The 11,427-nt window shown below is 43.3% G+C and overlaps 1 protein-coding gene across 2 annotated transcripts in view; it reads right to left on the bottom strand.

The window, feature by feature from the left end:
- Positions 1-8,836, bottom strand: part of ppargc1b (peroxisome proliferator-activated receptor gamma, coactivator 1 beta) — an 81,357-nt gene extending 72,521 nt beyond the window's left edge. For both annotated transcript variants that reach the window (XM_069531388.1, XM_020085078.2), the window contains exon 1: positions 8,677-8,836. In XM_069531388.1, coding sequence (XP_069387489.1) covers positions 8,677-8,757 — 81 coding nt within the window. In that variant the 5' untranslated portion in view covers positions 8,758-8,836. The remainder of the gene's footprint in view (positions 1-8,676) is intronic.
- Between the last annotated feature and the right edge of the window lie 2,591 nt (positions 8,837-11,427).

Genomic DNA, 11,427 nt, shown 5'->3' on the forward strand with positions numbered 1-11,427 from the left:
GATTCCCAACATCACTTCTTCATTATGTAACATGAAGATAAAGGCGGGACTTCACTGCAGCAGCCAATAGTTTACAGCGCGGACATGCCAGGATTTTAAGAAAGTTTAAACTCAACTGAAACCGCCCTTTCTGTTACACAGACTAGAGATGTTCCTTCCTGATGTTCTTCCTGATGACAATTCAGATAACTACACTTTCCCGAATACTGATGTGATACCAGTAAAATAAAAATAGTAGAACAGTAAACAACAAGTCAAGTTTGTCTACTATCTCTCTTGCTTTAGGGCTGTTCTTACAATTTATAACATCATTTAATCGTTTCCTGATGCAGTTTGTCCTTTATTGCCTTAGGCTCAATGAACTCTTTGCGTGATGCAAACTCTTATGATATTGCAAGTGCAGTAATTGGCCATAATCAACAGTGAATTATTACTTATCGTGCATGTCGCCTTTTTACTGTTTTATGCCTCTTCAGCCAGACATATTACCATGAAGTGATCTGCTGTAAAATAAAATTGCAGTTTTATCGATCGATACATAGAATCGTGTACTCGTCAAGACCTGATTTTTGGTATCAGAGGCAATTCAGATACCGGCATTGGTATCGGAACCTCTCTGCTGGATCCGAGCGGAGCGATACCAAACAAGGTCGACTAACCACACAAGCTGCATCCAAGAAATAAGGCCTAACCCCACATTTTGAACAGGCACTGCACTGTTTCCTAAGTAAGTAAGGCATCATAAGCTGCTTCCTCTTAGATTTTAAATCACTTCATTCAGAAATGATCCTTCTTACATTGTGCGACGGTGAGGCAGCCTAATGTATAACACCACATAATCTCAGTAGGTCCAAATTAGGCTAAAAGGAGGCAGAAACAGGAATGAGGTGTAGCCTGATATGGCCTCGCTGGTGGAATCCAAACTAATGAAGGAGTATTGTGTAGCTGTGTTTGGCACCAAACCACACTGGTCAGTAAGCCCTGTTTATCCCTGTGCTGGAGAACAGGCTAAAGATTAGAACTTGTGTCCTGCAGCAGAGACTAAAGATGAAGCTAAGATTAAACAGAGAAAATGTTGATGACAGATAATCAGGATTGAAATCAATGGATGATAATAACACTGGTAGCTGGCACTAAATGAGTCCAGATGATATCTGCAGTCACCCTCATGTGCAATTAATCATATTAAAATTGCAATTTGGATTCACAATCTCAAGGAAATCAATTGTGCCACATTTTCATTAGCAGGGAGAAGCACTGCATTAATGCAACGGCCTCTAATTACTCCTGACGCTATCAACAGGACTGCATGACACTGTTTGGAAGATGGGGACGATCAGAACATCATATAGTGGCACACTACATTATATATTTACATACAACTGCTTGACAAGGTAGTAGCTAAGAAACCAACCACAAACAGAGATTTTGACTGTTCAGCACTTATATTTAACTTAGAGAGGTTATATTTCATTTTTACAGAAAGTGGTTTCCTCAAACAATAGGGAGAGAGATCATCATCAATCTCAGATGCAAGCATGAGAACCATGATCCTTATTTAATCCAGAATCTTGTAGCTTTAATGTGTGTGTGTGTGTGTGTGTGTGTGTGTGTGTGTGTGTGTGTGCGTGAGTGTCAGCTGTAGCCTGTAAAGCCGAGAGAGCAGCTGACGAATCACCAAGCAATTAATTATTGAGGGACCCCCTCACCTGCCTCTGCTAGCAAGTTAGCTCGCAACAGCACACTCCGACATGTGACACTCAGACACACACAAAGACAACACATGCAGTTTATGAGCTCAGTTTAAGACGCGCACACACACACACACACACACACACACACACACACACACACACAGTCACAGGCCCCGTGGGGGGGTCGGCGTCTAAGCCGGATGCCTGATGAACCACAGAGGGATTTCAGAGGAAGCAGCCATATTCCCATCGCCCACTCTGACGCACACACACGATGAGGATCAACTACACATAATCACACGTATAGTAAACTGAACTCACACACACCCACACACACTAAGCACCTTGGAGCCACCAGAGGCCAAGGGAGCGCTGGGTTAGGAAACACTAACCAGACCAGAGTCAATGTTAACAGCAACAGAGTGAACACATATCGGTTTCTTTAACTTCACGTTAAAGGAAATGCAAACAAACACACACCGTAAATCAAACGAGTGCATCTACGACACAATCCTTCCTCCTCTCAGATTATAGTCAGAGGAACATTTGGTTTTATCGACCGCTGACCTTTGACCTGCTCGTTACAGGTAGCAGTGATTTATAATCTGTATTAATCTGCGATTGAGCTGTGTCTGTATTTGTGAATGCATCAGGGTTACGAATGAAATGGACCAAACAGAGCAGTACCACACCTCAATGTAAAGGACACATGTTGAAGTATGACGGCAGAGACAGCAACATGATTTGACGCGTCTCTATTCGCATGTAAAAGCAGCGTAAATGAGCCTCAAGCTTTTCGTGCACATTCTGTACCTATACTGTGCAAGTGATGCACGCTGTGTGTGTGTCCAGCACAGTGACAGAAGGGACAGGTGAGTCACTGTGGGGCTGAACACTGCAGCATCGCACATCACGACTCACGCAGACAGAAAAGAAAGACATGAGAGAGAGATAATGGCACAGAATTGGGCTTGAAACAGCAAACCTGAGACAAAACAGCTCAACAAGATGAATATGGATGTGTGTCACGAAAGAACACAACTGAAATCTGTGAACAGGGAAGGTGACGGGTAACATGTTGGCAAATAAAGCTTTCTATGTGTCTGTCCCTGGCAAAGTGTAAATCCCAGTCAGTGCCAATGACACCTGTATCCATCACTCCTGTGTGGAACTTCAAAGCCTTGTTATTTATACGTCCGTCTGTCTGTCTGTCTGTCTGTCTGCCTGTCTGTCCTCACTGTCTGTCTGTCTGTCCTCACTGTCTGGATCTTTCGCTCATCTCTGTCACTGTTGGATCTACATCAGTTTATTTGCCTGTATCCAGAAAGTGCCGCACCTATACCTGCTTGTATATAAGCATAATAAGTCGAGCTTATATACCATGAAAATCAATTATTTGTATTTCCACCCACTTTTTTGTCACCATGGGGACGGGCAGGTTTCTGCAGGAGCTCTCACACCTCATTCACTTCATTGAAAGAAGTAATCCACCTTTTAGCGCTCAGTTTTAGCCACTCCCCATTAGCATGTCAGCCAGAGAGCATTTTCCACACTTGCGTCTTTGACATTTGTGTTGATCCAGAGCTGTTTCATTCAGTCGTCGATGTAACCAGGTTTATGAGCCCTCACAACAGATTAAAAGGACGAATCATTTGATCTCGCGTCTATTTCTTACTTGGGTATTTTCACAATACAACTATTTGTTGTACTATCAAATATTTTAGACATAGAGCGTCTTTCTGCTTTTACTGTAACCGAAAAGTCAAATAAAAGCATCATTTCCTGCATTAGATGAGCTTCAATGAAATGACCTATACTGTAATTTGAATTATTCTAAATCAATTAGTCATTATGGAAAAACAATACAGAGATGATGCTTATATTTCATACTGGTGAATTAGAATCTGAACTTGACAACAACTCGCATTAAATCAAGCTAAACTGAGCTCCACAGCTAGACGTGGTCTGCAAGGGACTGGGCAAGTTCCAGCACAAAATTGGATGGGGTCACCGGATAGCCAGCGTTGAGAGCGGCCTGCTGAGTGGGAGCAAATGCACATACACACCAGAGGTATGGTGGTTATAGGATAAAGTGCTGACGGACAGTATGAGGCTCTGTAGAGCTACACAGCAGCTCAGTAATGGCTTTAAGCTTTATTAAGTTTTCCATTCGGTGTACGTGTAGGCGTCGTTTCACCGGCGCAGTTAATGTTTTAAACACTTAAGAGATGAGTTTAATCTTCATTAGTCTACTTGATAATAACATGTAGTTTAACTTGAAGCACAGAGGACGCACACATGGAAGCTGTGAGTCATTTGTTGATGTCTGGGCACAAGGCGTTCTTAGAAAGTATTTTTAATGTTTTTCACTTGTTTTGACCTCAAACTCACGACTGTTCTCATTTTTCATCACACTTCTCAAATTAAGAGGTAAATTGATGGTTGTGCAGTTGGCAGTCAACTTTTATCAGCGTCACAAGAGACAAAACGCACTTTCAATCCCAGAATATTTGGGCTCAGTCTTTACTGTATGGTAGTACAGTGAGGTAATGTAGATGCCGCTTTTGCAATAAAACTTTATGACTGCTGAGGAAACCGGTGCAGCTATTTATACTTGACATCTTTGACTTCCAGGCCTGAACAGAACTGAAATTTCATATGTGATCTTAAAGATGTAATGCGGCTGTATCATACCTGTCATCACACTGTATTCTGATCTCAAAGGCAAATGTAGAATTTTAAAAATGAGAAACAGGAGATTCCACATTTTCTCACTGGAAACCATCATGTGACTTTGTGAAATCGCAGAACAGAACAGGCTGAATGAGCCATGGCTAATATTTTACCAGCATGTGGGCTGTGGGTGGTTGTGCCCTGTTCCAGCAGGATGTGGCGACTGACGTTAAGCCAGCCTGATCTTCCCAGAGTCAATCCCCTGAACGGACCAAGACCGGCCCCTCGACACCCGGTCAATGATTAGCACTGAAGTACATTTGAGAGACAAACTGCACTGAGATCATCCTCGTAACAGGTCCAGTCAGAAAGCTGCAGACAGAGTGAAACAGCAAATCCATGGTTCCAAAGGAAAACTGATTCAAAATTCATTTGTGATTCATTTTAACAGCATTCAATTGGATCGGTGAAGTGTTCAGATAATAGCAGTGGAGAGTGATTTCAGCCTAAACATCAACATCTTTGATGAATGAGGCCACTGGATAATCAACTAGCTAAAACTTGTTCAGGTTAACTAAAGCTCACAAAACCCACAAACACCCATTAACATCTGGCTGCGATGTGAATGGAGACAACCAGCGTTCACTCTCAGGTCAAATGACTCTGCAGTAGACAGGTTTTATATCGGCAGTGATGGAAACATGACAACTGCGTTAACGCGCACATTTGCTTCCTCTCTGTTATTATGATGCTTTAATAGCCAAACACATTTGTGTACTTATTGTGTGTTTCATCTTAGGAACAACGTGCAACAGTCATATTTTTCTTTTTTATCCTGTAACACTGGCAAGACAGGCAGGTGAGAGAGCTTCTCAGTTTCCTGCACGCTGTTGATGTCGAACATGATTCACCGAGGAAAATAAAACAGAAAGGTTAACTCCTCTATTGGCAAAACCTGCGTTTATACCCGCTGATATTGATGTGAAGACGTATCACTGTGTGAAAGCGACAGTCGCCTAAAAACAACCGCACTTTATCAGGTCTTTCATAAATTCATTATGAGAGTGAACCACAACGACCTTTTGACCCAAATTTGAAATAACTCAGCAATAAAAAGATGCAGAGAAGAAATCATCTCAGCGACTCCATCCAGTCGACCAATGCCACCACTGTTGAGCGCCACATTTCTTTAAATTTAAATGCTGCAAAACACTGTTTAACTTTTGCATATCGGACTTCTTGTTTTTCTCGCAGAAGATTTAAATGTTCATTTATTCTGTGTGCGATAGATTCTAAATATATCATAAAACGCCTCTGAGGTAGAGGGAGACGGGACGAGGACGGAGAGAGTGTTTGAACGAGACGGCAGGATGAGAGGATTTACAGTAGGCATGTGTACTGTATGTGTAAGAGCGAGTGAGAGAGGTGGACTGTGTTACAGAGAGAGAACGAGAGAGGAGGGGGGGAGCAGTCACATGCTAAAAGGAGGCGTGGATGGGGGAGCTGCCCGTCAGACCACTACGTCAGGAGTAACGCCTCCCTCCCTCCCTCCCTCCCTCCACTACAACTCACATGACTGCTGCAGCCCTGTTCTGTAACTCCAGTCACGAGGATAGAGTAGTATTACAATAATCAGCCGGTAGGGGCGAGCAACACACACATACACACACACACACCAAAGGATGTGAGGAAGGGAGAGAGAGAGGGTGAGGGAGAGGGGGGTGGAACAGCTCTAATAGCCCTGAGTAAATAGTAACATATTAATGCTGCATTTGTACCATAGATAACCTTATCGTTTTACACAAGAAGAAAGAAATGAAGGAGTGATACAGTGAGCACTTTGATTTTCTTTCTGTTCCTCATGCTCAGGTTGCACTTTACCTTTCTGTGTCACTCAAGGACTTTGCAGCGATTCGACACCACAAGTCCCACGAGAAAGATTTTTACTGCAAACACGAGGCAAACGTACGAATAGGAAACTCAATGTTTTTGTCCATTTCGCTATTTTATGCACATTTCTCCAGAATCCAGTCTGACAAATTGCGAATCACTGGAAACGTTGGGCACCACACTTGAATTGAATGAGGATCTTCAATTTACTATTATGTATAATTTATTGGTTCAGTAGCATAACGTCTTTCAGGAGTAATAGGGTCATCACTGAATATATTATGTGAACATGCTCGTGTGTGTTCACATTATAAAGGCTTATCAGATACATGGACTTGGTCTGCAGGAATATTAGAGTGATACCACGGGACATACTAATCAAAAATATATCAATGGACATAATATATACAATGAGTTCATATATTTCAGCAGTGATGTCATAGGACGTCTGTAGTTTTGTTATACGACTGTAATTTGTGTGTCTGAGGGCTGTTTCCTCTCAGCTACCTCTTCACATAATGCAGCACACATCTGTGTGTGTGTGTGTGTGTGTGTGTGTGTGGGCACATGTCACTGCTGCATGTTATAAATAGCCCACATTCTCCCTGGATCCCAACACACACTGAATTAACCTGCTTAGACTGCCAATCACACACACACACACACACACACCATCCAATGACCGTGCAATCAGAGCAATAACACACACATTATCACAGTGACGCAATCTTATGCAGTAAACACAGGGGTCCTGTTTTCCAATGACAGACCGTGTTATGGGTTTACGTGCACGCGAATGATCCGTGCGTGTTGTGGCAGCGTGAATCCACAGCAGCAGGAAGATGGAGATGAGACCTGATAAAGTTCCAATTCCTTCACCGAATCCAGTTTGGAAAACTACTCATTTATAATTTTCTTCTATTTGTGAATAAATGACCGTGTCATGTTACACAGATTTCCATCGTTGTTCATGAATACCTTCCTATAGTTAATTCGGGATACTTATTTTATGCAAAACATAACTTGATTAAGATTAAATATCAACTTCTTTCATTGTTAGACACTACTAGCTGCCGCCCTCCGAGGGGAACTTCAGCAGGAGATTATATGGGGATTAACAGGAATACCAGTTACAAAAGTTGACATATCTTTTTAAACACTGCTGCTTGGTGTGTTGACTGACAGCCGAAACTTATTAAACATGACGCCCATTCATTATAATATGAAATATTATGTTAGAGGATATGCACGTTTGCAGGAAAACAAGGAATCCCTTAATTGTGCAGCATACTGAACGCAGTATGGCGCCTTGGTTTTTCCTTGAAATTCAATGCAATACGATTCTTCCACGTATCCACAAAGCAACACTGGGGTTAACAAATCATTCTTCATCATCATCATCCTCACTCCAGGCAAACATAACGCAGGGATCCGCAGTTTTCCCTTCGCCAAAGCAAACGACCGTGAGAACCTGTACGGTGTCGTAACCGCTTCCAAACGATTACGCAAACGGTTACGAAAACGGTTACGAAAACGCAAAATCAGCCCCAACTCTTCCAGCTGCACAGAAACATAGAAACCCCGGTTCTCCCCCTCATGAGCATGAACCTATGATCTGGAAGAATCTGGAAACATTTCAAGAACCAGAGAGGTGCTTAACTTTACAGCGCGCCGGGCACTGCGCACGTTAACCCGGCGAGGGGACCCACGGATCCCCCGGGCTAAACCCACGGTGCCGCGGAGAGCAGTTTATAACATAAAGAACATCACGCAGCTCGGATGTGTCACAGTTTTATCTTTATTCAACATCCTCCTTCGATTCTGCGAGAAAAACCACCAAACGTACAATCCACCGAGCTGCGCCGCGCGTCCTCAAAAATACGCACAGGTTTTATTTTCTGCTTTAAAAGCTGAGCGACAACAACCATGGATGAAGAATCATGAAGTGTGAACATCACAACAGTCCCCGGGAAGAATCCACGCGTTCGGGTGCGCACCACGTGTCCACGTCTCCGGCACTGACACGAAAACTTCCCTGAAGAATGCGTCAAAAGTTTCCAGACCGCGCTGTGAATACCAAATAATCCGCCCCCGAGCGGCAGCGCACCGGCTGCTCTGCGCGTCCGGTACCGGCACTAACGCGTTTATTCGTTTAATCCGTCGTTTCCTCGTCGCCCCGCACTGATGACAGTTCCTCCAGAAAACACGTGAAAGCCAGACGTCAAGACCGAGCAGACGCGCACACACACACACACACCGGTACGCCGGGTCGCAGTGAGCCAGAGAGATGCTGCCTGCAAGCCGGGAGAAAGCCTCGCATCAACCGGGCGTAGCGTGCGCCACAGCCGGCGACGCGCAAAGACGCACCCCGGCCTGCAAAGCCCAAAGTCCCGTGCGTCCATAGAGGCCGGGCTCTTACCTGGCTGCCGGAGTTTTCTGTCAGGTAATTGAAGACAAAGGACGAGAGTTCCTCATCTAATAGTGGAGCGCAGTCCGCCATCTTCTACTGAATGAAGAGCCGTGGAGTCAGAGAGCGGAGTATAGGAGGAGGAGGAGGAGCAGTGGGGGCGGGCAGCCTCCAGGGGGCGCATCTGTTTACACACAGAACCACACCAAGACGTTAAGAGACCTCCAGGGGCCAATGCACCGACTCCAGGGGCCCCCTCCATAAAAAGAGCATTCATTTAAACTTCCACTCAATCAACTGGAGGTTCATCACAGTTAATTAAATACAGTCATTTCAATAAATTATAATTATTACTTGTAATTACAGGTAAAATCTGATTTCATATATAATCTCCTGGATTTTATAAGAAATATTGTTGTATCCATGATGCATTAATTCAGTTATACAGCTGCATTGTATCGTCTGCACAGATAGAAAACATAAAGCCTCCATCTCCTACCAGTGGTACGAGTGTAAACTTTAAAGCCTCCCAAAGGCAGAAGGGATTCTCAAGTGATTTTTGACATTTAGATATTTCCTCACTGTTATAAAACTCCATATGTGGCACCTGAGATCAGCTGTTCAGGCTGCAGTACAGGGGGTAGAGAGGGTTGTCCACCAGGCACAGTGGATTGGTTTGATCCCTCCTCTACTCTAGTTTCTGAAGTGTCTTTTGGAAAGATACTGAACCCTCAATCTAAATTGACGTCTGTGTCGACTCTGTGTGAATGAGAGAAGAAGCTGCTTGGAAGCGCTGCGTGAATGAGACCTAAAAAGAAAGTTTGGTGCTGTTCTTATCCAGAGTGGGTTCCTATCACAAAGGGTCTGCTTGTTCAGGACGCACCACGCTGCCTTTGTTTTGAGAAGCACAGTTAAAAGTGTCCGAGCTTCTGTTGCTGGGAAACTGCAAAACCTGCCTTTGTCAGTCATTTAGTTACAAAGCTGATGAAATCACCATTGAAACACCATGATGCAAGTTGATGCTGTGAGTGCTGACATGAGATGGAACAATGAACAAAAACTTTTCTGTTTTAATGAGGGTGTAAAGTTTGGTCCACGCTGCAGGAGAATTGATTAAGAGGTGCAGTGATGTGGAGCCTTGTAGCTCACCTGGTTGAGCAGACGTCTCTGAGCCCTTTGAAGCAACTCTAGTCCTTTGTTGCATGTTTCTCCTGCTTACTTTGTCCGATCAATAAGCACAAAATGCCCAAAATATATTTATAAGTGCAGCATCGAGGGGTGATTTTCAGGTTTGAACCATTCCCGAGGTTTCATCCACCAATGAGGTTATGTCTTTACCGCAAACGATTTAATTTTGACACGTATCCAGACAAAGGGACGGAACAAGGATATTAAAAAAAAAAAAAGTGAGACAAGAAAAATCAACAGTTCACAACCAACCAATTGTATTTCACTGCACCTTTATCTACAAAGTGAAGCTTGCACACCCTAATTCCTGAATGTTGGCTCACCAGAACCAAACTTCACCAGGTTATCTCAGAACACACAACATTGGGCAGAAAGCTAAACCCCGTCTCACAGCACAAACACAGAGGAAATGAATTAGCATCAACCCTGTGACTCCTGTTAGCGACAAACAGTATGTGCAAAATATAAAGTTAGACATTTTGACGAGTACTTGCCGCTTTTATTTGTGCTTCGTTTAACCAGGAAGGTCCCGTTAAAGTACATCATCTCGTCTGTCAGAGTCCTGGTCAAGAGGAAGTTTCAAATATAAACACAAGCCAGGACAAATACAAATACTAAAACACATCACACTGATTAAAAACAAAGTACATGCAGGAATCAGTGGCTAAAATAAATGATAGAAAATAAAATGTGAAAACAAAGACATGAACATGCCAGTGGAAGGACGGTGTCAAACAAAGCGTTGATCGTTGCAAGTGACTCAAATTAGATAAAAATTAAATAACCAACAAACCGATCAACTGGAGCTAATGGCAGAATTGATGATTATTGATTCTTCGGGTTGAATTTTGCAGTTTGCATCAAAAACGTTTCCTGCTGTTTGAATCTCACCTCGTGTGACCTGAGCTGCACTTCTTCCTCATTCCTCTGCTGTTGTGTCATCATTTGAGGAAGACATCATTAATTCTCACCTCTCAGTATTGATTCCTGCACATGTCTGAACTCAAACCAGAGCTGTTTGCTGCTGCCTGTATGGCATGTTTGTGCGACGCAAACATTTTAGTATGAAACACACACACACACACACACTGTGTGCAGTCCTCACCTCTTCTTACATTAACCTTTAACTTATTTTCATGGTTCTGATCCTTGTGTCTGTCTGTGACAACAACACTGCTCACTTCCCCTCAAGGTGAAGTTTACTAACTGAGAACTGCGGTGGCAGAAGTCTGACGGGTAGAGAAATGCAAGGCGTCAGTTGATCAAACAGGTTTTTAAATAAAGCGGGTTTGCCAAACTTGTTTTGTTTCAACAAACACCACCCACCAACGTCCTCAAATCTACATACTGAGCGTCTTCATGCTGAGGGTCTTCTCTAAATCCAGTGGCTCAGATCATTTGGCTGAAATTGTGGCTTGTTTAAAATCTGCCTGATGGTCTGACACATCATATTTTTTTTCCCCCATCACAGATTTTCTAGATGTCATCCACGCTTCGGGTGAAACGATGTGATTAAAACGTTAAAAAGAAAAAGACAATGAAAAAGGGAACAAAGTTGTGCCGGGTATTAACTGT

Source organism: Paralichthys olivaceus, chromosome 9 (genome assembly GCF_024713975.1).
Source record: "Paralichthys olivaceus isolate ysfri-2021 chromosome 9, ASM2471397v2, whole genome shotgun sequence".
Lineage (NCBI taxonomy): Eukaryota > Metazoa > Chordata > Actinopteri > Pleuronectiformes > Paralichthyidae > Paralichthys > Paralichthys olivaceus.